The sequence below is a fragment of the Peromyscus leucopus genome, chromosome 16_21 (assembly GCF_004664715.2).
Source record: "Peromyscus leucopus breed LL Stock chromosome 16_21, UCI_PerLeu_2.1, whole genome shotgun sequence".
In the NCBI taxonomy this organism is placed as follows: domain Eukaryota; kingdom Metazoa; phylum Chordata; class Mammalia; order Rodentia; family Cricetidae; genus Peromyscus; species Peromyscus leucopus.
In genome coordinates this window covers 19,986,540-20,013,632 of record NC_051084.1, presented here as the reverse complement: position 1 = coordinate 20,013,632, position 27,093 = coordinate 19,986,540, and the positions used below count along the sequence as shown (strand labels likewise).

General features: G+C 48.3%; 1 protein-coding gene across 2 annotated transcripts; it reads right to left on the bottom strand.

The window, feature by feature from the left end:
• Smarcb1 (SWI/SNF related, matrix associated, actin dependent regulator of chromatin, subfamily b, member 1) lies at positions 1-25,753 on the bottom strand. 2 transcript variants are annotated; one of them, XM_028874244.2, is made up of 9 exons: positions 25,455-25,753; positions 21,340-21,478; positions 19,625-19,754; positions 14,310-14,447; positions 13,177-13,304; positions 9,194-9,360; positions 7,627-7,817; positions 642-773; positions 1-320 (listed from the first exon to the last, which is right to left on the bottom strand). In XM_028874244.2, exons 1-9 carry the CDS (start codon positions 25,545-25,547, stop codon positions 281-283), a joined length of 1,158 nt encoding a protein of 385 aa, XP_028730077.1. In that variant the 5' UTR covers positions 25,548-25,753; the 3' UTR covers positions 1-280. The 2 variants fall into 2 exon arrangements, with proteins under 2 accessions (XP_028730077.1, XP_028730078.1); XM_028874245.2 differs by having other exon boundaries at positions 21,367-21,478.
• Between the last annotated feature and the right edge of the window lie 1,340 nt (positions 25,754-27,093).

Sequence of the window (27,093 nt, the reverse complement as noted above, 5' to 3'; positions counted from 1 at the left end):
GAAGCTCAACTGGTTACTTTTATTTAAAAAGTGTTGCTAGCTCTGTCTGGGGCTCCTATACAAAAAAAAAAAAACAACCCAAATGAGGCTGCTTCCTGACGCTGACTCTGGGGGACAGTGCTGGGGCCGAGCAAATGGAATGTGTGCTGAAGGAAGGCACCCGGAGACCCTACCCCATTCCTCAGGGTGGCACCAGCTGTCCCTTTGCCTCTCTTTACCACAGAGGAAGGGAAGGCAGTCTTTTGAGATGCTCCGTGGAAGTTGAGCATGGATGGCTTCATCACCAGGCTGGGGCAGTGTTGGCGAGACGCCTCATTCGCCTGGAGTAGGAGAACAGGTGGTCAGCGGGGCCGGTCACAGCTCTGGGTGGCCACCCTCCTAGGGGTGTTATTTTCTCTAGAGGAGGTGGTGTGGGGCCCATCTAGAAGAGATAGTCTCCAGCCCTTTTCTTGACCTTGCCAGTCTGCTGCACTGGCCCTGCTAATCTCTACAGAAACCCTGAGACCTGCCAGGGGATGTTGTTCTCTTCAAGGAAATGTACCCTGGGGCCTGATCCCCACAGAAACTTCCCCTTAAAACTAGGTTCCTAGGGAGAAGATACCCCTGCCTCTGCCAGGGAAGATAGGTGCCTAGGGGTGTACCTTGTGTTCCGGTCTTGATCCCGGATCTTCTTCTCCATCTCTGCATCGGTCAGTGTCTCCAGCAGGGGGCACCACTGATCAGCGTCTCCGGTATTTCGGATGGCAATCTCAACTGTGGGAAGTGGGTTCTCACTGAGGGAAGGGAAACAGGGAGAGGAACAAGGACTCGTTAACAGGATGGCAGCTCGGAAGTCCCCCAGAAACCACTGCTTTCTACTCTGCTATTCCTTGCAGATGGCCAGGGCACAGCAGGAAGGCCCACTTCCTTGTCCCAGCTCCTCCCGGCAGCAATGCCGAGGGGCAGCTGCGAGATGACTTCTGTCACTGAACCTCAAGCAGGATGCCAGACCCTGTCTAGCAGAAACAGTACTACCTACAGCCTAGGCAGTCTCCCTTCAAGGCCAGTTCTCCTCGATAAGAAGAACTGAGGGAGCTGCTGGCTATGGAGGTAGTTTCTTTGGACAGAACAGTGTCTCGGGTACAGCTGACTGATAGAGACTGCAGCCAGGCCTAGCTGCTACCTTACACTGTCCAGCGTCAGTACCCACCAAGACCCACTGATCAGGGAAACACCACAAACACCAAAGGGATGGGGGTGGAGTTGTAACAGGATTTCTCCAGAGGCCTCAAGCTCCTCACAGAAGGCCACTGGGTGGGCCTGCTCTTAGCTGTTCTATACACACCTATCCCTTGGCTCACTTCTCACACTAAGCCCTGGAGAAGCCAGCCTATTTGCTTTGAGACAGACAGCTGGTTGGCAGAGAACTAGGCCTAGAGATGATATCTCAGGGCTTAGAGTCCTTCAGAGAGCACCCGACTGCACACTGGAGTATGGGGGTCATCTGTCCAAGCCTCTTGCCAACGGACACAATGGTGTGAAGAAAATGGGAGGAAGGCTGCAAGGGTCCAAGTCCTGGGGACGGGTGGCTGTGCCGCTCTGCACCTCGGTTTCCAAGTCGTAAGAGGCAGCCAAGGAGGTACCCAATGTGTCTCACAGCAAGGCTCTACCCAGGTCCTCTCCTCCCTCCACTGTCCCACGGCCCTTCCAGCTAGGTGGCCTCCCTGTCACTTGAGATGGCCTCCCCACTCTACCTACAATCTTAGTCAGATGTGTGCTCACCTGCCGTCCTGCAGGACCTTGTCAGCTCTGGGAAAGGAGGAGATGGAGCCCAAGTGATACTTGGCAGATGAAAATGGGATAAACAAGCTGACTGGGCTGTTTCGGTCTTTGTCTGAAATACGGCAGCAGAGTTTACTATCGGGAGGCTTAACATTAAACAGCCAACATTCACTGCAGAGGCCTCTTCAGAGCCAGACAAGTCCTTACACAGCCTCTCCCAGGCTTCAGGAATGGTGGACTTCACAAAAGCAAACTCCTACACCAGATTGGATTGTAGAGTCACAATTCTTCATCACTGCACTAAGGCAGTATAGGCCAAACCTGGCATCTGAGAGTCCACCCTAGCCCAACTCTAAAAGGTTGGGCTTGGGCCAATTCTTGGCATAAGGGTTTCAGGGACCTTGAGCCTGGATTAAAGCCAGAGTATGGGTGAAGCTGGTTCCACAGACTGGGGGAGCCCTGGCTTCTTGCAGACACAGGGTCTGACTTACTACTGAAGCTGGGCTGACAACATCTATACCCACAGGCTCCATAGAACCTGGAAGCCCAAACTCTTACTAGTGACTCAGAGGCCAGGCACCAGTCAGCCCCCACCCTGCGGTCCCAGGGCAGGCCTCTTCTCAGCAGCTTCATTTGGAAATCCAGGAACGGCCCAGGCAGACTCATCCCTCATCTCCAGGTCATCTCCCTTGGGAGGGCAGGCTTGAAAGGCGCCAAGCCCAGGCAGAAGGAAGCAAAACATGTTTTTGTCTGAATTTAAATAAGAGCTGGCAAACAGGCCCAGAGGCTCCTTTGTTTACCTCCTTGACTCTGGGAAGATTTCACACCGTGGGTTTGTTCAAAAATAGAACTACTAGAGCTGACCATGAAGGAATGGGCATTGAGCCAACACTAGCTGCCTCGGCTTTATGGGGACACGCAAGGAGAGATGCTGCCCTGAGCCCCAAGTCTGTGAGCCAGGACCCTGGACTTTCTCTGACCACATAAACACCCCTTTAAAAGCTGTTAGAAGACGCTAATGGAGTGGATTCGAGTTGACTTTTGATGTAAGAGTTTTGTTGTTTTTTTCTCTGTGTAGTCCTGCCTATCCTAGAACTTAATATGTAGACCAGGCTGACCTCGAACTCAGAGATCTACGTGCCTATGCCTCTCAAATGCTGGAGTTAAAGGTATGTGCCAACATGCCAGATCTGGATGTAGGACTTTTTTCTGTGATGTACAGGCAAGCTAAGAAGCAGTATCATCCTCCCTGTATGAAGAAGAGAATGGGGACTTCAGAAAGAAATGACCTGTCTAAGGCCACTTGACTGGGGGGAAAGGAGACCGAATTCTACACTCACAGCTGCCATGCCCCTTAGGACAGGATGAGAGTTCCACATACTCACTAGGAAAGGGCAATTTGTGGGCAAACTGCTGATACAATATGCCTCTGCATTAGGCAATGGTTTCTAAAATGTCACACACACAGACACAGACACACACACACAGAACAACCAACTAAAAAGGCCAGGTGAACTGAACTGTTATCAAAATAACTTTTGTGCTGCAAAGGACACTATCAAAAGAGTGAAAAGGCAACTCAGAGGGTGGGAAGAAATATTTACAAATCATACCTACTAAGGAATGTGTATCCAGATTATATGGAGAACTCTTACAAATCAAGAAGAAAAAGAAAAACTGGTTAAAAACACAAGCTAGTAAGATGGCTCAGTGTGAGGTCCTAAATTCAATCCAGAGTACTCACATGGTAGAAAGAACTTCCTCCCAAATTTGTCCTTTGACATCCACACATGTGTATATGCACATATCCCCTCCCCCCCCCAAAAAAATAAACTGGGGTTGGGGTGAATGACCTGAACAAGCCACTTTCAAAGACATATATACATAAAGGGCCAATAATAATGAAGAGATATTCACTAGTAGACACAACTCCAGCCTATCACTTGACACTCACCAGGATAGCTAGTCAGAATAGCAAGACAAGCCCTGGCCGGGGTGTAGAGCCTGGGCCCACAGCACTGGTGGGTTCTGCAGGACACTGTAGCCTCTGTGAAAAACAGCTCAGCAGTTCCTCAAATGCCAGGTATGACAGCTCATCATATGATCCAGCCTCAGAGAAGGCTGAGCCAGGAGGACTGCCATGAACTATATATTAGAGGCTAGTCTGAGCTACAAAGTGCGATCCTGTCTCAATAAAACAAGCAAAACACAAGTTAACCAGGAACAACATAATCCAGAAATACTAGAGAGCCAAGAGAACTGCCAGGAGTGTTTAAACACAAACATAAAAATGTCCTAGCATGATTTACTATAGCCAAAAAGTAGAAGCAACCCACAGCAGAACAGGTAAGTCAAATGTATATATTTAATCAATGGAATATTATTCAGCCATAAGACCGAAGTTCTGATAATGCTACCACATAGATGACCACTGAACACATTATTCTAGGAATATGGCTTATAAGGCCAAATAGTGCCAGCCTGAGCTTTGTGGTGGGACCCTGGCTCCATAGAGTGAAAACCAACCAGACCAAACCAAATATACATTTAAGAAGGCCAGGCAGAGTGACTCAGACCTATAATTCCATCATTTGGAAGGAAGGTAAAAGCATGAAGATCAGAAGTTCAAGACGTGCCTGGGCTACAAAATGAGTTCAAGGCCAGCAACTCAACTCAGTGTGACTCTACTTCAAAATCAAAAAGTAACAAGACACTAAATCTTTATTTATCTCAGAACTTGGAAGGCAGAAGCAGGCAGATCTCTGAGTTTGAGGTCAGGCTAGTCTACAAGCATGTTCCAGGACAGCCTTAGGTTCAATCTCTAATAATGCAAAAATTAAACAAAATTTTAAAGTACAACAAATGGCTAAGTGGTGTGGTGTGAATTGTCTCTCAATGGGTTGTTATAAAAATAAAACCCAGGCTGGGCCAGCTGGCGGAGTTCTACTAGGATACCTACCCTCTATGGCACACACCGAAGCAGCCCAAAGGGGTTCTAGCAGGTTCCTCCACCTAACTGCTGATGCTACACCAGCAGAGGACCATGTTTCTGTCCCTCACTTAGGCTCAGCTGCCAAGCCTCTGACCAAGTACACCTTCACCTTTCTGCCCAGCACATGATCCTGGCGGGGCTGTGGGTACAAACAGCCCCAGGATAGACACTAGTGACTGAGCTCCACACAGTGCTTGGAGTGGGCATCCAAGCGTCTGCTCTACCGTTCCTAACCCAGCCAGTGTTCACCCCAGCCAGCTTCACCTTAGGCTGTGTGCCCACCCCCAACCGTTGGGTACACTAGGAGTCAAAGCACACTGGCAGCCACACATAACACACCTGTCTTTCTCCCGTGCCAGACAGGATGCCGTTTGCTGGTCCCTGGCTTTGGAGCAAAGGGGCTGGCTCAGGAGAAGTTATCAGTAATTTTTCTGTAGACAATTCTCCTAAGAGCAGAAAGCCCCCTGCTGCCTAACCGAGCTCCATTCCTCATCAAACCCATTTCCCCATATTTATCATAGCCCTTCTTAAAAACAAGAAAAAGAATTAAAAATTGTATCTGCTTTATTATAATTTTATGTGTATGAGTTACTCTGCCTCCATATATGTATGTGTACTAGGTGCACATGAAGACCAGAAGAGGGCACCACATACCCTGAAACAAGTTACAGATGGCTGTGAGCCTCCATGGGGGAGCGGCAATTATTCTGGGTCCTCTGCAGGAGCAGCAGCGCCCTAGCCTCTGACCCATCCCTACACAGCTATGTCAGAGCCCTCTGTCCTCATTCCGGTTCTGAGACGTAGGTGTGGCTAGAGTTCTGTAGATTCAGTTCTGTACTCTAGGAGCCTGGAGCCCTTCCCAGTTGTCACCCCCTCTCCCCGCCACGCTTCTTGTCCAGTCCTGGCCTTTATCAGGCCATCTAATGCACGGCCATCATGGTCTTGCTCACACATGCCCTGTGACCAGCAGCTCTCTCTGCTACTCTGTGGATACAACCGAAGACAAGGGACCGTGGGGTGGGTACGGAAGGGGATGATGGGACATGGGCATGCAGAGAAAGGCAAACTGGCTGCCAGGAACTTAGTGTGCTTTCAACATGAAGTGACAGAGCTTAGAACTTGAAACTTGTTTGAAGGGGTCATGGAACTCAGTGCTTGTCATACTCTGTACATGGCAGAACCCAGGCCAGGGCTCCTTCTCCCAGGGAGGAACTGCAAGGACGATAGGGACCACAATCATTGTCTTGTGGTAAGTGGTTAAGAAATCCCGAGTTTCGGGCTGGAGAGATGGCTCAGAGGTTAAGAGCACTGGCTGTTCTTCCAGAGGTCCTGAGTTCAATTCCCAGTAACCACATGGTGGCTCACAACCATCTACAAAGAGATATGGTGCCCTCTTCTGTCCTGCAGGCTGAACATTCACTGTATAAATAAATAAATAAAATCTTTAAAAGAAAAAAGAAAGAAATCCCGAGTTTCACATGTCCGTGAGGTGAGGTGACGGACGCAGTGCTGGGGATACAGGACACATCAGTTTTGGTTGCTCCTGTCCTCCGGATTTTTAGACTCTGATTCTCATGTGCCCCAATTGTCACTGCTAAGTCTCTTGCAGTGTGGGTAGCATTCCAGCTGCCCAGATGGTACAACACACGGGACTGGTGTTGAGAGCTCACCAGGACATGTTCCAGGAGTCCAGGCAGGCCACGGTGGGAAGGACGTTTGCTTGCTCAAATTTCTACCAGGGTGGCCCTATACTTACTCCCAGGGATGTGAAATCTGAACTCAGAACTAAGGACCACAGCAGAGGCAGGCCCTTCCTGTCTACACCCGAGAACTCAAGCAATGGTCCCTGAGTCCTAACCTAACACCTTTGGGTGGCTCCCAGGGGGTTTGCTCTGGGGCACAGGAGAACTGCAGGTGACCAGGAGTTTATCAAGGACCTGAAGCCACTTGGGATCTGATATTGTAAATGCTGCTAAGAGTTGGTAACGGAAGAAAAGGATGTCAGTAGGAGCTACCAGGAGCCTCAAGAAGCTGCATCTCTCAAGCCTCGACCGTGGCACTTGAGGCTGCCACACAGCACCGTGAAGGCCAGCACTCGGTACCTGCTGCTAGAAGCAGCCAGCTGCACATGCAGTTTCCAAGTGGGCTCCCCTCAACTTCTGATTGTGGATGGGTCCTCTGTGTCACTGTCACTCCAGGACCGTACAATGTCACCAGGCATCGCAGGACCTCAGACTGGACTCCGGGGAATAAAACCGTCCTACACTGGCTCTCAGGTCTCCTGGCCTTGGCTTCATACAAGGTGAATGGACACTTGGGCTGCATCCACAAGTAGGCTTTCTGCAGGAATGGTGAGGCATGGGACAGACATCAAGACTAGAAAAGAGAGCTGCTTGGCCAGTGGGCTACTAGAGGGGTGACAACAAGCAACGCACGTGCCTGCTCAGCATGTCACGGGCTTCGGCTGAGGGGCTCACACCCCTATGGATGTGCCTCGTTCCTTCTCGCTCAAAACTTTATTATTTTGTGTTGGGTGTATTGCCTAAATGGATGTCTGCATACCCTTTACGTTCCTTGTGTTCACAGAGAGTACTGGATCCCTACTGAACAGAAGTTCCCTCTCTCCAGCCCCTTTTCTCTTGCTCATACTGACACAAAGTCCTAAGGAAGCTGATTCTTGGGATGTCTGGTAAACCTAGCTGAGTCCAAAACCTACTAACAAACCCCCTGAATTGCCATGTCTTTCCAAAAAGCCCTTTGTTCTTGCTTTTGCTAAGCATTCCAGTTCCCAGTGAAGTCCTTTTCCAATGTAGACAAGAAAGAGGACAAAAACGTGAGACCAGAGGGAAGGACGAGCGTGCCAGTTATCCTACCTGAAGGCGTAGGTCTTCTGGTGCCAGCTCAGCTGTCCCCGGATGCTGTATGCAATGGTGGTGACAAACTCCCCGCCCAAACCCAGCTCCGAGCACAGCTTCAGGGCGAACTTCTCTGGGGAGTTCTCCTTCTCTGACATGTCCCATTCAAACTGGTCCACCAGGGAGATGTTGCCCACGTGGATGTTCAGCTGCGGCAAGAACCAATAAGCACAGTGAGGGCGGCCCAGGATGCTGTGAGGAGGGGAGGACAAGCCGTTCTCGGTTGCCAGGTTGGAGTGAATTCTGCCCGTGACTCAGGAGCTAAGAACCAAGGCTGGCCCTTGTCTGCCCAGTTCCTTGTTTACAAAACAGGACCGACCTCAGACCCCTCCCAGGTTGTCAACAGACTCGGAGGCTCTGAGTTCACACCTTACCCTCTCTTCTCATCCCCCTTGTCATCTCATGCCCACCAAGTGTCTTCTTTGTCCTTTACACCCGGGGCGATCAATCTCTATGTAGCTATGCTGACTATGTAGGGTCCTTGGGTCTGTGTTAAGCCACTGTCTATACCCTAAAGTCACTGCTTTACAGCCATCTTGCCAAGCAGCCCACAGGTACACCTGCCCTATTTACTCCTTACCCCTTAGAAAGACATGTCTATTCCCAAACACCAACTCCACAAAGTTGCCCTCTGACCTCCATCCATCCTGGCACACACATAGTAGTAATAGTTGAAAAAAATTCAACACAGCAAGACACATGCATCATAGCACACAAACTAATAATGAAGCTAAAAATGCTGGGCGATGGTGGCGCACACCTTTAATCCCAGCACTTGGGAGGCAGAGGCAGGAGGATCTCTGTGAGTTTGAGGCTAGCCTGGATTACAGAGCTAGTTCCAGGACAGACAGAGCTACACAGAGAAACTGTCTCAAAAAAAAAAAAAAAAAAAAAAAAAAAAAAAAAAAAAAAAAAACCGAAGTAATAATAAAACAAACAAACAAACAAATGAAGCTAAAGTCACTCATCAGGATGACTATTATCAAACAAGGAAGTAAGGAAGGGAGGGATGAACGAAAGAAGGGAGGCAATAACAACTTTTGGTGACTATGGGGAGATACTGGAACCTTTGTGCATTGTTAGTGGGAATAGAAAATGGTTCAACTGCTGTGCAAGTTTGGTAGGTCCTCAAAATATTCAAGGACAGCCAAGTGATCTGGCAATTTGAACTTATGAGTATAAACCCCGAAGAACTGAAAGCAGGATTCAAACAAGTATTTGAATTATGAAATATTTCTGGCCCAGTACTTAATTAGAATATTACATCAATGCTGCACATGTCACTAAGGGCTTTCATACTTCACCACCAGCTGCTTTCACCTTCTAACCCGGGGACTGGCTCAGCACCTGAGAGACATAGCAGCCCTGGCTGTCCACCCTCAATGTGACACTTCACTCTGAAAAGTCAACCCTCCCATTCCTGAGGACACAGTCGGGCTATCGCTGAAAGATGCCTTCCCAGAAACTGCATCTCAAGCAAGGAACCCTGACAGACTTCCAAGGGCTGAGTACTCTTTGCACCTACCTTGATGATGACGCGCTGGTCAGACTGGTCCTCCAGGATGCTGTCTGTGGGGTAGGACTCAATCTGCTGTCTAATGGCAGAGGCAATAGCTGGCACGAAAGTCAGTGGATTCAAATCCAGGTCGTCACAAAGGATTTCTGAAAACATCTCAGGAGTCATCAGCTTCTCTGAAATCAGAAAATGCAGACACTCCAAGCTTTGCAGAGCCTCATTTTATGGTGCTCACACCTGTCTTGGCTCCTCCCATTTCTTTCTCCTTTGTCAAACCTCCCCTCATGCTGATGTGGATGACTGAGAAACTTGAAAGTGGCCTTTCCAGACGCTCAGAGCAGCAGAGGAAGAAGCGTCCTTTTCCTTCTGGCCCACATTGTTCAGATACCTGCCCCTGGGGAATCTTCCCATGGTTCACCTCCTATGAAACCAGAGTGTGCTCTCAGAACCACACTTGGGCAGTCAGGATCCAGGCCATAACCATCAACACCAGGATCCCTCTATGTTTTTTTGCAGCCACAGCTACTTGCCTCCCGCCACTTTTCATCTGTGATATGTTTCTATGATTTGAGCATTTGAAGAACTGAAATCATACCTTATGCAACTTTGGGAGTAACTTTTTTCTAGTCAGAAAAATTCTTCAGAGAAGCTAGCCATGGTGGTACATACCTTTAATAGCAGCAGCTGGGAGGCAGAGGCGAATGGATTGCTATGATTTCGGGGCTAGCCTGGTCTACATAGTGAGTTCCAAGCCAACTAGGACTACATTCTGTCTCAAAAACGAACCAACCAACCAAAAGTTCTCCAGAGATCCATGCAGGCTGTTATTTCCTTTTTTTTTTTTTTTTTAAAAGATTTATTTATTTATTATGTATACAGCATTCTGTCTGCATGTACACTTGCAGACCAGAAGAGGGTGCCAGATCTCATTGCAGATGATTATGAGCCACCATGTGGTTGCTGGGAATTGAACTCAGAACCTCTGGAAGAGCAGTCAATGTTCTTAACCACTGAGCCATCTCTCCAGCCCTGTTATTTCCTTTTTATTGCTGATTAGTATGCTGTGTGTGTGTGTGGGGGGGTGGTGGTGGTGGTGGTGGTGGTGTCACATTTTATTTAAGTATTTACTCACTGAAGGGCATCTAGGCTTCTTCTAATTTCTGGCTATCATGCATAAAGTTTCGGTCAACATTCACTTGCAGGTTTCAGTATAAACAGATGCCTTCAGAACTTCTCTGAAGCTGCTCACTCATATAGTAGCCAAACTGTAAAACAGGTTTAGGTTTTGAACGGTTTTGCAGTGCAGCCTAGATACTTACATTTGCACCAGGGTGAGGGACTCAGTTCTCCCCTTCCTCACTGGTATTGTCACTAGTCTTAATGTGCAGGTCTGGAACAGCTACTCAAGCAGAACTCCTTTCCAGTGTTTGTCCCCATCTGAGTAGCTTCAGTGAAATGTATCTTCATGTCTTCTGTCCTCGTTCTAAAGGACTTTAGACTTATTTTTATGTCTGTGGTTGTTTTGTCTGCATATGTCTGTGCACCTCTTACATGCCTGGTGCCTGGAGAGACCAGAAGGCACTGGATTCCCTTGAAATGGAATTACAGACTTGCTGTGGGATGTTCTGTATGCTGTGAATATGTGTTGCTCTGATTGGTTGATAAATAAAATGCTGATTGGCCAGTAGCCAGGCAGGAAGTATAGGCAGGATAAGCAGAGAGGAGAATTCTGGGAAGAGGAAGGCTGAGTCAGTCGACGCCAGCCGGCGGTCCAGGAAGCAGCATAATGGCACACAGGTAAAGCCACGGAACACACGGCAAGATATAGATGAACAGAAATGGGCTGAGTTTACATGTAAGAGCCTGAGCTAACGGCCAAGCAGTTTTAATTAATGTAAGCTTCTGAGTGATTATTTTATAAATGGCTGCAGAGTCCACAGGACTGGGCAAGACCAGAGAAAACTTCAGCTACACAGACCGTTGTGAACTCCCATGTGGGCACTGGGAATTGAACCTGGGTCCTCTGGAAGAGCAGCCAGTGCTCATAACTTCTGAGTTAACTCTAGCCCATGTCCTTATTTTAAATAGTTTGCTTTGAGTTTTTACAATTGATTCTTTCATAACTTCATACAAATAATGTAAATATCTTGATCATATTCCATTCCTTGTTATCTTTTTCTTTTTGAGACAGGGTCTCCTTATGTAGCCCTCCCTGGATGGCCTGTAACTTGCTCTGTAGACGGAGCTCAGAGATCAACCTGCTTCTGCCTTCTGGGTGTTGGAATTAGAGGCATGCACTTTCACATCTGGCTGTCTTTTTACCCTTCTGACAGGGTCTTTTGCAGAGCCAAGTTTTGATGAGGTCCAAGTTTTAGTATTTTCTGCTCTGGACTGTGCTGATGGTGACTAGTGATTCTTTGTCTAGCCCTGAACACCCAAGATTTTTTTTCTTACACCTTTCTCCAACAAGTTTCATGGTTTTGTGTTTTATATACATGAAGTCTGTGATTCTAGAGTTTAGTATTCACTGTGAAATTAGGTCAAAGTTTATTATCTTTAGATAATCAATTGCTCCAGCATAATTTTATCCAAAGGACTATCTTTCCTACAATCAACTGCATTTGCATCTTTTTGTCAAAAATCAGTAGGGCTCAGAAAGGGGTGAGAATAGAGGCATAAGAGCACATATGTGGCCTTGTGACATCAGGGACACAGCTGAAGGGGAGCTGTGGGGAGGCGCTGGACCGGGCCTGAGCAATACCTGGGTCTGCATTAAACTACACATCCTTGCCACACCAAGCCCTAGAGCAGTGGCTCTCAGCCTTCTTAGTGCTGTGACCCTTGTTGTGGTGACCCCCAACCATAAAGTTATTTTCATTGCTATTTCGTAACTGTAATTTTGCTACTGTTAAGAATTGTAATGTAAGTATCTGATATGCAGAATAACCACCACTCTAGAGCTAACTGACTCATAGGAGGAAGGCGGAACCTGAAATTCACATATGACGTTGTTATTTGTATTTCTTTTTTTGCTGTGCTTGCTTTTTTGTTAGAGCCTCACAAATGCAGCCTAGGCTGATCACAATTGTGCAATCCTCTTGCCTCTACTTCCCAAGTCCTAGGATTACAGGTACACGACAGAGGGCCTAATTTTAGAAATGCACTTTTTTTTTTTTTTTTAAAGATAGGGTTTCTCTGTGTAGCCCTAGATGTCTTGGAACTCCCTAAGTAGCCTCAAAATCACAGCAATCTGCCTACCTCCACCTGCCAGTGCTGGAATTAAGGACATGGGCCTTATAAAATATAATGTTTCTCCATGTTTTTTTCAAATACTCAAGTGTTGCTGATCCCTCCTCACTCCCTCTGCCTGCTTTTTCCACGCTGATTTTTTTTTTCCATCCACATTCTATGTTGCTGACCAGACCAAGCCAGCCATTAAAGCCATGTACAACCACACATTTAATTATTTATTAGCAGCTGGGAGGATAAGGTATTGCTTATTCTTTGAAAGCTGGAAGCTTAAGGTAATGCAGGCAGGCACAGTCTTCTCTAATGAGAGCTCATTCTTGTTATGTTGGTTTCATTGCTACAAAGGTAGATTGTCATTAAGTGTGTCCTCAAGTTTCTCTAAATAACTTCATTTCTGCTTTTTGTCATGAGTTGAAGCAGTGTGAGGCCTCAACAGAAAAAAACCTTACTTAGTAGCCAACCTTGAACTTCCCAGCTTTCAGACACACAACAGAGTGAATTGCTTATATTTATTTATAAATTGCCCAGGTTCTGGTTATAGCCAAAGAAAACCAACTAAGACACATGCCCAGTCCACAAGGAATAGTGTAGAGGGGCAGAGCCAGGATGAACCCAGAATCTGTAGCCTTAAGAACCATGCCACAAAGTTTCAAATGTAAAGACGAGAATCTGCCTGACAGGCAGTTGGTTGGAAAGTGGGCCAATTTCATATAAAGCCCAGGCAAAGCTGACTATCCACATACCATTCATGTTCCAGGTAAAGGCATCCCGCAGCTTCTGCCCATCTATTTCCATGTCCAACCTGATGGGTACCAGCACCTCAGGCTGTGATGCATTCTCATGGATCACGGCTGGATCATGGTCATCAAAGCTGAAAGTGAAACCACAGCAGCTGTCAGTCAGGGCTCCAGGGTTCCCTATGCCTAGGTCCCCAGGGACACAAGTTTCTAGCTTCCCTTTGCACTGTGGGTCACTGTAAATATGGTTGAACGGACAGGCCATTTCTTATAGGCATCTGTCATCTAACACTGAGGCAGCACAGAAGAGGTTACAGGGGTCCCGAGGCCAGTTAATGGGAGTGTGTGTGTGTGGGCAAAAACAATAAGCTCAAACACGTCTAGGGTTAGGTTCTGCAACAGCGTGGGGCAGTGTGCTTCACAGTGTACCAGAAGAGCCAGGAAGCTGCGGCCCTAGAAAGAAGAAAACCTAGACATGCCAGCTTATGCCTGTATTCCCAGCACTTGGGAAGCCGAGGCAGGAGAGTTGCCAGGTCAGACTCACTGTAGGTCACTGTAGGGTACAAAGTGAGACCCTGTCTCAGAACAACAAAACTACCCCTTGCCCCTGACGCTCAGCAAACACCTCACAAGAGGGGTGGACAACACTAAGGCTTCAGAGAAAGCCGAACGAACCTCTGATGGGAGCAATGCCCTGCTCACACCTTGATTTGTGATCTCTGTCAGACTCCTGCCTTTAGAAGAGGAGAGCATACATCTGCACTGTTCGGAGCCACTAGTGTCTTGTTTCAGCAGCCACAGAGAACTGACAGAGTGGGAGCCATGTGGATATCACCCCAACCCGCCAGGTTGGCTGTGGGCATCGGATGACCCATACAAAGGCCTAGGGACTATGTCCCCAAGAATTACACTGAGATGCTAGGAAAGGGGGGAAATGGGAGAGAACAGAGCGAGCCAGGGAGGCTGGGGAAAGCTGAGGATGATGTCCTGGAAGTAAGGGAACAGCATCTGAGGCAGTGGCGGGTAGCATTTGTGAAAACACGGGTCACTGCACAGGACCTCTCTGGGAATGAGCCTAAACGCACTGGAGAAAGAAGGGGGGCATCTGTGCAGAGCCACGCACAGCAGCGCCTGCTCACCACAAGGGGAAGGTTCGCTTCTTGTCCCGACCCATGCGGTTCCTGTTGATGGTGGTGGAACATGGCACAGCGTCCAGATGGTGGGAACTGTTGGGCAGGGTGGGTACCCACTGGCTGTTCCTCTTGGCCTTCTGTTCCCTGGAGAGACAGAGAGAGAAAGTAACCCCTTCAGACCAGGAGTCAGGTTCTGCTCTCTTGGACTTTACTCCTGTTCAGTGGGCACTACTGTGCCCCTGCCAGTCTCCAAGCTCCTGTGGAGGACAGCTGCACATTTCTTACACTGTAGGACTCTTCCTGGCACCTAGAGATACCTGTGTGAGAAGGGCACAAAAGTATTAGATACAGGGTGGGGCATGGTGGTGCAGCCTTTAATCCCAGCACTCAGGAGGTAGAGGCAAGCGGATCTCTTTTGAGTTCTGGGACAGCCAGAGTTACATAGTAAGACCCAGTCTCAAAAAACAGACAAAGAAAGAGGTATCAGATACAGTCAGGCACGAGGTGGCCCTTAACCACGGCCATGATGCTCGCAGACATGGCTTGCACAGAAGCACATCCCTAATCAGGGAAAGGAGAATAAGACACAGACTTTCCAGAATGCTCTGGAAAGGGGAGTCAGATGCTGAGTCAGGGCTCAGTGGGCAAAGATCTGCAGAACGGAGACGTGACAAGATGGGGCCAAGCTGGCTTCTCTCTCCTTCCCGCTCCACCCTCACTCAAAAGATGGTGAGGCTGTCAGATGAAGGGGGTGGGGGCGGCAGGAGGAAGACACTGTCGCGGTGAAGGGCTCCAATTACAGCGTCCCTTGAGTTCTTGCCCAGCTGCTGGCTAAGAGTCCCTAAATGCCTAAAAGGATTAAAGTGATTGATTTCTGAGGCGATGTCTTGATATGCTGCCCAGGCTGGCTCTGACTTCCTGGGTTCGAATGAGGCCTTCTGAGGAGCTGGGGCTACAGAGATGGCTGGTTGTGATTTTAGATGTGCTGGCCACCCCAAAATGCACTGACAAGGCTTCCAGTCTCTAAACTCATGAACTATACAAGTGAGGAAAATGGATTGATAAGTATAATCTAGGAAATAGCACTGGAGATAATCAACCAGCCCATGCAACATGAAAAACTCTCTTTCCCCAAACTCCAGGTTGCTGTTACTATTGGGAAAATTCCCAAAGCTACTCCACACTAGGACCCTCTACGCTTTGCATGTGTGTCTTTCCTAGTGAGACCCTGGCTGGCGGATAGGGAGCCACTGTGTGCTGCCCACTGTGCCTTAGCTTTACCTGTCTATTTGACACAGCCCAGAATCACAGAGGAGGGTTTCAACGAGGAACCTAGATCTAGGCTGGCCTGAGGGCATTTTGTGGAGAATGGTCTTGACTGCTAGTTGATATGGAAAGAACCAGTCCACTGAGGGCAGCACCATTCCCTGGGCTGTATAAGAATGTAGGAGCTAGCTGAGGCGTTAATCCTAGCCCTCAGGAGGCAGAGGGAGGTTGATCTCTGTGAGTTCGAGGCCAGCCTGGTCTACAAAGTGAGTTCCAGGGCCGGGCGGTGGTGGCGCACGCCTTTAATCCCAGCACTCGGGAGGCAGAGCCAGGCGGATCTCTGTGAGTTCGAGGCCAGCCTGGGCTATCAAGTGAGCTCCAGGAAAGGCGCAAAGCTACGCAGAGAAACCCTGTCTCGAAAAACCAAAAAAAAAAAACAAAACAAAACAAAAAAAAAAAAAAAAAAAAGTGAGTTCCAGGAAAGGCGCAAAACTACAGAGAAACCCTGTCTCGGAAAAAAACAAAACAAAACAATAAATAAATAAATAAAATAAAAAATAATAATCAAAAAAAGAAAGAATAAAAACCAAGCTAATGATGCAAGCAGGCAGGATGGGTAAATGTTTCTCTTTGCCCTTGACTATGGATGTGAGGTGACTAGCTGAGTTCCTTCCTGACTGCCCCTCAATGGTGAACTCTAACTTGAATTGTAAGCCAAATAAGCTTTGTCCTGCTTCGAAGTTGCTTTTTGTCAGGGGATTTCAGCACAGCAGCAGAACGGAAACCAGAACACTTACCTCTCTACCCCACTACTGCACTTTCTAATAAAGGTCAGGACTTCGTCCTTGGGGGCAGAGCCTTTAAGTGTAACCTTTATCCTGAAGAAAAAAGCTAGGGTCACTTAACACCTGTCGTGCTAAGGTCTGGGAGCACCCTCTGGGCAAGGGTGGGCAGGGAATGAACCACAGTGCCGAGTTTGGCCAGGACCTTACCAAGTTTACAGCACCACAGGAATGGCTCTGACCTTAAGGTCTGCTTTCACCTTTGAGACCTGGACCACAGCCCGCATCTGCACATGCTCAACAGCTGGGCCAGCAAGCCCAGTTTCCATCTCAGCTCTGTGGACCAACGGTTCAGGAGAGTGTGAAATTTTAAGTAGCAAATTCTTAAGCCCTATTCAGATTAAATGAGTATCCATCTCTGGAGAGGGCTGGCATTCCTTGCACCTTCCAGACAATTCCAGTGCAGCTGGGCTTGTATCTGGAAACTGCAGCTCTTCACTATTTAGTCTGCCGTGCTGACCCCACTCCTTGGCCCTCAAATCCTGCCTACCCCCAACCTTGCTCCTATTAAAAGAACTTCCCAAGAATGCTAAGAGGGGACAAATTATCCAGTGAGAAGATCACTGCAAGGCCCAGTGTCAGGCTGACGGAGCAGTGGAGCCGCTTACTTCAAACACTGGACACCCCACCCCTGTTCTGGCTTCCAAGGCAATGGACACCTACTCCCTCAGCTGGTCCTCATATGACACAATCCAGAAATTGTTTACCGCTGGATAAAGGGTTCCCAGCTGACATGTGCAAACATAAAAGTGTCATCCAGATGTACATAATTCCCTTCTGTGACTTCCTGGGAAGGTCTAGTTATCCTTATGTTCTTACCACATCCCGTGGGGAAAACAAGAATCTGCTGAGCATGCGTCTACAGCGCCCACCAGCCTGGATGCATGCCACCTTCTCTGGGGGCTGAGGGGGACCAGAAAAGCAATCTAACAACAAAGATGAAGACAAACCCGGATGGAAATGATTTTCCACAGCCACATCACTCTGAACAATACCTTCCTCCCTTCCTACTCTCTGGGTTTTGTACATTAACATTTGTTTCTTTTCTCGCTCTGTTTTTTGATAAGGTCTCACTATGTAGCCCAGGCAGGCCTTTTAGTCAAGACCCTCCTGCCTTCACTTGAAAGTTCTGGGATTACAGGTGTGGCCACGCTGACTAGCTTTTATTATTAAGCTTTGAATTTTTAAAATGACATGAGTGACTGGGGATGTAGCTCAACGGTAGAACATGTTTTAGCAAAGAGGCCCTGGGCTCCATTCTCCACTCCACCCACAACAGAACAAGATTACAGAAGAGGACAAACATTCTTCCCATGTTTGTTTACCTCTTGTATTTCTAGATGTGGACTATATTCTAGTTATTTGTATTTTATGGTCTGGGGTGTAGCTCAGTGGTGGACACAAGCTCATGGAGTCCTGGGTTCAACCTCTAGCACCACTACCCCCTCCCCAAATCTACTGGAGTTCTCAGTCTCCAGTCTGAAGTCTAGATGTGCAGACCCTACACACCATACAGTGCATTTTTAATGACTGGCCTTTTGAGTGCCACAGGTACCTTCATAAAGCTCCGTTCTAGGCTGGGAAGATGGCTCGGTGGGTAAAGGCACTTGTTTGGGAGTATGGTAATCTGAACACATGTAAAGATGGAGGAAACCAACTCCACAAAGCTGCCCCCGACCTCCACATGCATGCCATGTTACACACGTGCAAGCTCTCCAGCCCTATGATAATACCGCATGAAAAAGTTATTTTTAAAAAATAACTCCAGAGATGTAACACGGATTGCTAAACGGTCTTATTAATAGAAAACCTGGAGGGGCTGGAGAGGTGGCTCAGAGGTTAAGAGCACTGGTTGCTCTTCCAGAGGTCCTGAGTTCAATTCCCAGCAACCACATGGTGGCTCACAACCATCTGTAATGAGATCTGGTGCCCTCTTCTGGCCTGCAGGCATACATGCAGGCAGAAATGGTATACATAATAAATAAATAAATATTTAAAAACAAACAAACAAACAAAAAAAATAGAAAACCTGGAGCCAGATACTGGGGTGAATGCTGAAAGATCAGAGAAACAGAACAAGCCACAGCCAACCTCACCTTACCAACTTCTCAGCCTCTAGAGTGAGACTTCCTGTTTACTCATGCCTTATATACCTTCCTTCCTTCCTAGTGCTGGGATTAAAGGCGTGTGCCACCATGTTTCCAGGGCGGCCTTGAACTCAGATCCAGACAGATCGCTGCCTCCCAAGTGATAGGATTAAGGGTGTGTACCACCACTGTCTTGCCTCTATGTCTATGTCTAGTGGCTGGCTCTGTCCTTTGACTCCCAGATAAGTTTATTAGGGTACACAATATTTTACCACACAGAGGCTGGCAGATCTCTGAGTTTGAGGCTAGCTTAGTCTCCAGAGTGAACTCCAGGACAGCTAGGGCTGTTACACAGAAAAACCCTGTCTCAAAAAAAAAAAAAAACCAAAAAAACAAAAAACAACAAAAATTTTTTCCTGGCTGGGTGGTGGTGGTGGTGGTGGTGGTGGTGGTGGTGGTGCACGCCTTCGATCCCAGCACTGGTGTGGGACAGGCAGGTAGTCTCTGAGTTCAAGGCTAGCCTGGTGTACAGAGTAAGCTCCAGGACAGCCAGGGCTACAAAGAGAAACCCTGACTCAAAAGCAAAACAAAAAAAGTTTGGACCTGAGGATATAGTTCTTGCCTGATGCACATAAAGACCTGGGCACCATTCCCAGCACTATTATAACCAGGCATGATGGCACACACTTGTAATCAGAGCATCCAGGAGGTGGAGGCAGGAGGATTCTAAGTTTAACACCATACTTAGCTACACAGCAAGTTTAAGACCAGCCTGGACTACATGAGACCCTATCTCAAAAAGAAAGAAAAGACTCTTTCAAAGTTTTACCTGTGTACATTCAAATCTTATTTCTTTTGGGAGTTTATCTGAGTCACAATTTTTTTTTTTTTTTTTTTTTTTGGCAAATGAATCCGTTTCAGAATATTCCAGAATTCAAGACTTGGCCTCTGTTTGTTAAGAATTCCAAAAGATACAGAAGAAACTTAGAAACCTAGGTCAGGCAGTTATAAACACAGTGAGTAAAGTGTTGAAAGACATTTCAGTTCACTTTAACTTGTTCTTCATGAGAAACCCCCACCCACGGCATGTCCCTGAAGCCTACACACCGAGATCAGGAGGGCGTACCTGAGGTAGGTGGGGGGCTCTGTGCTGATGGACACAGCCTTGTATTTCTCATCGTTGCCATCCAGAATCTCTTCTACCTCTGAGGCTTTCAGCAGCGTCACACTGGTGGCGAGGGTGGTGTAGCCGTGATCTGTAAGCAGAGAGACCCCACTGTGGTCATCCTGCAGCAGTGTGAACAAGCTGCCAGCCAAGTTGATACAGCACATGAGGTCCTCACATGCAGGAGGTGGGGAAAGCAAGGTGACAACTCACTACTGCTGAGTGCTGGCCTCTTCCAAAAGGGCAATCTGGACTGAGGCTTCACCTAGACATCTCAGTGGAGAAAGCCTCTGGTGGGCTGGATTTGGACAAATTTGCCTCTTAAGAGCACTAGCTCAGGGGCAGACATGTTTGGGGTAGCTGCAGCTTAGGAGCTGCCAGGAAGGCTTCAGAGTAACACCCCAGTGGGAAGAGGTCTGACACCACCACAATCTAAAACACAAAGCAAGGTAGAGATAGAATGAAAGATGAATCCTTTTCTTTTAAAACAAGAGCCCAGAGAGAGTTGGAAAGAACTGCTTCACACCAAGCAAGTTACCATCCCTGAGTCAGGCCAGATGTGCTGTCTGGGAAGTAAGGCAGGACTTCATATCACGTGATCCCCAGCTCTTCTAGGGAACCTTTGTCAAGAGCTGCTACTTATCTGCAGGACCTGCTTAGCTTTGCTGGAGGACTCTGGTTATAGGGAAGGAAGGCACACCGCAGAAAGACCACTAAGACTTATGGGAGCTCAGGGAAGGGCTGGCAAAGTTAGGCAGCCACCATGCTAGTGACTGGACTCCACTTGTGGCAGAGGAGACACAAAGGAAACTCTTTTAGGTAACAGCGGATCTCTTTCAGTCGTGGATAAAAAGCAGCTCTGGCTCCTGCATTAAAAGAACCCCCAATATACCACAACAGACAAAACTACATTTGCACCTACAGACAAGACACACTACAAAGTGCTAGTGAGCACACATGCATGCACGTACACACGCACCCAGGCCCACGGCAGCTCTCTACAGGGTGCCTCTGCTAAGTGGAAAGCAGTTTTGCCACTTGCCAGACGGCATGTGGCACCATCCCCAAATGTCCCTGCTGGAGGCCCCAAATGTCTGAAGAGCATCTTCACTCTGCACAGAGTTGCCACAGCCCAGAGCTTGCACTGGTTTCACTAGCACCAGGAGGCTCACCCAGCAAGCCCGGCCCAGGGCAGGCCACATGGAATGGGTACATGCACATGAGCTTAGCACACTGGTTGCCAAGATGAAGTATTACGGGATAAATGTGCTCTGGAGGGAAGCGGTGAAAGCCCCAGAGGAAAGTGAGGGGACCACCATCTGCTACTAGGTCTGCACGGAGGTGACTACAGCAACACACTCACAGCGAATGGCAGCAAATCACAGCATTCCTAAAACGTTTTGAGACCAACATGTCTTCACAGCACCTGCTACTGCCCTGGCCCCGGCCCCTCACGCACCCACTGGCCCAGCCAGGAACACACAACAGCGGAGCACCAAAGACTCCCCATGACGCTCTCACCTGAATCGTGTGCGCTGGCAGGGTGGCCTGCCCCAGGATGCTCCCTACCCAACTAAGGTCAGGCTGCAATGAAGACACTGGAGTGAAAACGTTTTATCTTCATGACATAAGCGAGTGGTTTTGAAACAGGTTTACAAACCCTCGTGAAGACGCACCCTTAGTGTTAGGTTTTGTTTTTTTACCATGTGACGATGCAACTATTTTCTTCCTCTCTTCCACAGTGGCTAGTCGCCTCCAGAGTGAGGGGTATCTCTTGTACAGAGAACCTCGGAACATACGGAGGTAGTTTCCCACCTATGAGTAAAGCAAGAAGGCTCATTATGAGGGTCAGGCCATCTATCACTATGCCGAAGGGCTCTGGCATAGAGGATTTGCTGGATCAAGTATACGAGATACAAGGCCTCCAGACGCCAGCCTGTCAGCAGTCATAAAACACATTCTGCTGACATCAAGGGTTCAGCAGCAGTGCACATCTGGCTAGAATCTGTATCCTGACATCAGAACCAAGTTCCAAAAGGCCTGGCCAGATGTCTAATAGGGCAGATCCCAGACCTCAGTAAGAAGCTTGTGATTTTGATCTGGACTAAAGAGTTTTTGGCACTTTTCTGAAATCTAAGACTCCTGTGACCTTCTTTCATCTTAAGAAGCAGACTTTGATATTTTTACAAGGCAATAAACACCAAAATGTCTCTAATTTTAGACAGATGCAAGATAATTTGTCCTGCTGCCTGGGTTGCTTTATTTAGTAACAAAACTCAAACCAGAGACACCAAAGAATCTTCCAGGGTCTAGAAAGCACTGTATTAATAATCAGTAGACTATCACAGAAATCACGACTTCCCCCAAGCAATAGCTTCAGCTTGTTTAGAGCAATACTGTGAGTACGGCCTTCATGAAAAGCTAGGCCTACTATTGTCTTAAAGACCCATGGTCTCACAGACTTTTCAGAAATGATGTCTGCAGAGCCACACTACAGGGACAAGCAGGGGACAGGGGCAAGGTGCTGGCTCCATCTGCAAATCCGGGCCTCTTTTCTCCCCTCTCAATGTTTAAAAACTCTGAATGTTCTTTTTTCCTGAGACAGATTCTCACTATGTAGCCTTGGCTAGCCTGGAACTGGCTATGTGGACCAGGCTGGCCTTGAACTTACAGAGATCTGCCTGCCTCTGCTTCCCAAGTGCTGGGATTAAAGGTACATGCCACCACGCCAGGCCCTCCAGTCTCAATTCTGCTCTAGAGGATCACTCCTATTATTTTTTTCATCTTCTCTACCCATCATAGCATATATTTATTAAGAGAAAGTCATTTCTCCACTTTTCTTCCAGGAGAGATTTACAAAAGTCAGAGTTGCTGAGCCCAGAGCCTAATGGTCTATGTAGAGAACAGCAAAGACTCCTTGGTACTATTTGGTTTGTGGGTCATTACTATCCAAAGGTAAAGTACCGTTTTCATTCATTTTAAAAAACAAGTCGGAGCTGGAGAGATGGCTCAGTGGTTAAGAGCACTGGCTGTTCTTCCAGAGGTCCTGAGTTCAATTCCCAGCAATCACACAGTGGCTCACAACCATCTGTAATGAGATATGGCACCCTCTTCTGGCATGCAGGCAGAACACTGTATACATAATAAATAAATAAAGGAATGAATAAATAAATCTTTAAAAAAAAAAAAAAAGTCGGCAATGTTGCCCCCACAGCTACTGTGAGGGTCCTGTACCAGTAGCTTCCTTCCTAAGGAAGGAAGAAGAAGCAGGGCTTCTGTACCAGAGTCTTCCTTCCTTCCTAAGGTCCCTTCAGGGCTTAGGACACTAAGGCTAGATGGCTTGGCTTTTCCTAAATTAGTCTTTTCCCTCTCTGGAATACAAAATAAAGATTTGGATTTGGGTATTCATTCTTCAAAGTTCTGTGACTTGTGTGGCACATGGCAGGATGGCGCTGACACAGTCAGACCACGGCAGATGCCCTCCCACAGCAGATGCCCTCCCACGGCAGATGCCCTCCCTCAGCAGCTCCTCAGATGCTAGCGCTGCCCTGTCTGGCCCAGGTGTCTGAATGCTGTAGTCTTTGTCTAAGAGGAAGGGGCCAAGGACCGTCATCTAGATAGTACTGCCACAGGAACCACAGAAAGGACTACACGATCCTAAGCTCTTCCCAAAACCAAAGCCAGGCCCCAAAGAGCAAATACCCCTGTTCATTTTGGTCTCAGGATAATTATTCTCATTCAACTGGGAGGGCCAAGAGTAAACAGGCTGAAAGAAGATTGTGGTTAGCTTTCTAAAACCTAAAACATGCTATGACGATGACCTCAAAAAGCCATGTATCTCCAGTTTAAGCATCTCATACGCATGAGAAAAATGGGACCAGCCAAGAACAGAGTTTAATGGAAGAGCACAAAGCTCTAGGTTCAGTTCCCAGCATGAGAAAAAAGAGAAGTTTCCCACCCCAGTTGATCAGCTGTCTTTTAACTGCTCCACCAGATGAGAATTTTCTTTTTAAAACTACCACCACCCACTCAGAGTTAGGGCCAGATTTACGCTTTGACACGCTTATCAGATAAACGTTTCTTTCAACAAGCTGCTCTGTATAGACTGCTGAAACTGCCTTACATACCCTGCATTTGAGCAACTGCCGGTCGGCTAACAAGGACCATTCCCAGCTGTGGGAGATGGACAGGCACTGAGTGCTGTCCCCAGCACAGCCACTGGGGAACAGCAGCACTGAGGTGAGGGTGCGACCACGTCACGGCACTTCCCACTTGTTTAGTGAAAATGGCAACGTTAAGTCCTGAAGCCTGACAGCACTGGCCCCATTCCCTGATACAGCTATGTCAAGAACCACGAGGGGTCCTTAAAGCCTCCATCTGCTGTGAGCTTTTAGTCACCATGCAGCACTAAACTGTCAAAGACAAAATAAACACCTAGCAAGCAACCAAAATCCAACCACACACTAATGAAATGGAGTAGATGGCACTGGAAACAGCTGCCGGGAGGTAACGGTTGGCATGTGAAATGGCTTTAGCTCTCCATGGTGGACAGCACTCACCTCCTTACACGTCTTCTATGTCTACAAATTGACATCCGCACGTCTGCATTTTATGCCCAGATCTTTCTTTTTTTTTTCTTTTGAGATAGGGTCTCACTATGTAGGTCAGGCTGGACTCAAACTCACCCTCTTCCTCCACCTCCTGAGGGCTCAGATTAAAAGTGCACCCCAGTGACTGGCCGCCCATATCTTTTCTTTCTTTCTTTCTTTTTTTGAAAAAGAGGAACATAAGCTGGTGTGGTGCATATGCTATTACTGATCCCCAGAACTTGGGAGTCAGAGGCTAAGTGGATTTTTGTGAGTTCAAGGCCAGCCAGACTTACACAGTGAGACCTTGTCTCAAAACAAAAGGGGGGGGGGAGCAATAAACTAGTTGGTGGTTGCCCTTAGATGGAAGAAGGCTAGTTTGCGACAATTTGTAAAAAAAAAAAAAAAAAAAAAAAAAAAAAAAAAAGAAAAAGAAAAAAGAAAAGAAAAGAAAAAGAAAAAGAAAAAACAAACAACAAAAAAACTTCAAACAACTTGGCTGGTCCAAAGGGCCAGTTGTAGGGTTTTCCTAAGAAAATGTGTCCATCTGCTTCAACAGAGGCTTTCTCTTCTAGTTATGAATTAGCGATCCTTCAGATTTACCCCCTATAAAAACTCAAAAGCAGCTCAATGTCCAAAGTGTTGGTGCTTCTAGCCCCGGGGCCTCATGTACCCAAAAGCAAACATCCTTCTCCAAGCACTTTCTACAGATAATAAAGATCATAACGCTTCCGCAGCCCACCTCAGAGGCAAGAAAACAAAGAGGTGGGGTGGGGATGGAGGTGGGGGTTAGGGCCTTCCTAAACCTCAGGCTTACAACTAGATTTCAAGACCATGGCAGTGGGGCGCGAGAGAGCCGCCAAAGGGTTCAAGAGAAGAACCGCACCTCCGCCGCCAAGCACCCAGGGGCTTCCGGGACATCCTTTTCGCATCTGCCTGCAGTGTCCCGGCTGGACGCCCCAAGCTAGGGGTAGACGCTTTGGGGTAAGGACAATGTGAAGTGTGGTAAAGTCAACCCCGAGGGTCAAGCGTGTGCCGGCCACGCCCACCAGGCCACGCCCCAGCCGCGAGCACGCGCCCGCCTCCGCGATGAATGGAGGCGCGCGCACTCGGGGTCGGGGGGGTTTGGGGGGGAAACACAGGCCCGCTCCGGGCTCGAGCCCGCAAGCCGGTGCCCCGGAAGCCGAGAATGCGCCGCGGGCTACCTCGGAGCCGATCATGTAGAACTCGCCGTCGTCCTCCAGCTGGAACTTGACGGGCTTCTGCCCGAAGGTCTTGCTCAACGCCATCATCATCATGGCGGCGGGGGAAACCGGCAGCCGGGGTCGAGCTGGAAAGAATCCGGTGGGCCGGGGCGGGGCCGAGGTGCGTCGGACCGAAGGGAACGGAGGCCGGGAGGTGAAGGGCGGGCCGGGCGAGCCGGGCGGGCGCTCGTGCCACTACTGGGTTCCGGGGCGGCCGCGGTGGCGGCGACGACGAGCAGGCCACTCTCCGTACGCATGCGCGCGCGCTGGGGGGGGGAAGCTGACGCTAACGTGCGCGCCGCCGCCTGCGCAACCCGAGGCCGACCGCGTTCCCGCGGGCCCTTAAAGGAACCCGAGCGCTTTTCGCTCAAGTCCGGTATGGAGGAAAACTTCTCAGCGACATAAATAGCCACGGAGGCCCTGCCTCGGGCGGTGGCTTTCTTAGTCGCACAGCCAGGGCTGGCGCTCCGCCCAGGGTTGAAGAAAAGAAAAGAGACGATAAGCGGAGAGAAGGACCGCTCCATCTCTGGAAGCCCGAGAGAGCCTGGGTGGGATGGCGACCCCAGGCTAGACCTCAGGTTCTCCACCCGAAAGTTCTCTAGGAATAGCTGTCTCCGCTGCACGCCCACAGCTGTTCCCGAGGCAGTAGGGAAGAATGACAGTACTGGATGGAGGTTGGTCCTATTCAGAGATTCAGGTGGTGTGCCAAGTGAACGGAAAGGGCCGCTTGCATTCTTCCCTTAGCTCTGCAAGCTTGGTGCCCACAAAGCCCAGCCCTGCTCGGTGCGTGCCTCTGTCCCTTGGGCCTTAACAGCCCTGAGGGAAGACAGTGCCGCTGGAAGATACCCATGCCATCCACCATCTGTTGAACAGAGCAGTGACTCAAATATGTTTGGGCAGTGTTTATTGTAGCACATTACAAGAGCTAAGTTATAGCCCAGCCTAGGCAGCTATTCAGCAAGAGAAGAATGGAAAAGAAAATGTGGTATAGGCCAGGCGTGGTGGTACAGGCCTTTTAGTCCCAGCACTTGGGAGGCAGAGGCAGGTGGATTTCTGTGAGTTAGAGGCAAGCCTGGTCTACATAGTGAGCTCCAGGACAGTCCGGGCTATGTAGAGAAACAGTGTCTCAGAAAACAAAACAAAATAAACCAACAAAAACAGAAAAAGAAAGTGAAATGTGGTGTGGACACGATGGAATTTTTTTTTTTCAGCCACAGAAACGAAATTATATTGCTTGTAGGAAAATGGATGCACCTGGAGATAATCATATTAAACAAATTAAGCCAATCTCAGAAAGACAAGTATGTTTTCCCTCATTTGTGGTTTCTAGATTTTATATAGATACATAAATTATGTATTCCACAGGACATGAAAGTAAAAGTGACATTGTGTAGGCGAGCAAAGGGGCTGAGAGGAGCTGGAGGGGAGGTAAGGGAAGGTCGGGGGCAAGGTTGGGGAGTGTGCAAAACATAAATGCTTCTGTGAAAGTTGAAAAACAAACAGTGGCCAGTTGTGACACTAGTGACTATTTCACAAGGGTCAGGCTAACGAGATTGCAGTTGTGACCGAACTCACTCTGAAGGAGATGCCAAAGAGCTAG

Bases quoted from the DNA above. Each gene is read 5' to 3' on its own strand.
- Smarcb1 (XM_028874244.2), bottom strand. From the start codon at position 25,547: ATGATGATGATGGCGTTGAGCAAGACCTTCGGGCAGAAGCCCGTCAAG. The intron at 19,755-21,339 runs GTGCGTCTTCAC...CTCTGCTTACAG, and splicing joins AACAAAACCTAACACTAAGG to ATCACGGCTACACCACCCTC. The intron at 13,305-14,309 runs GTGAGCAGGCGC...TTTCACTTTCAG, and splicing joins AAGCGAACCTTCCCCTTGTG to CTTTGATGACCATGATCCAG.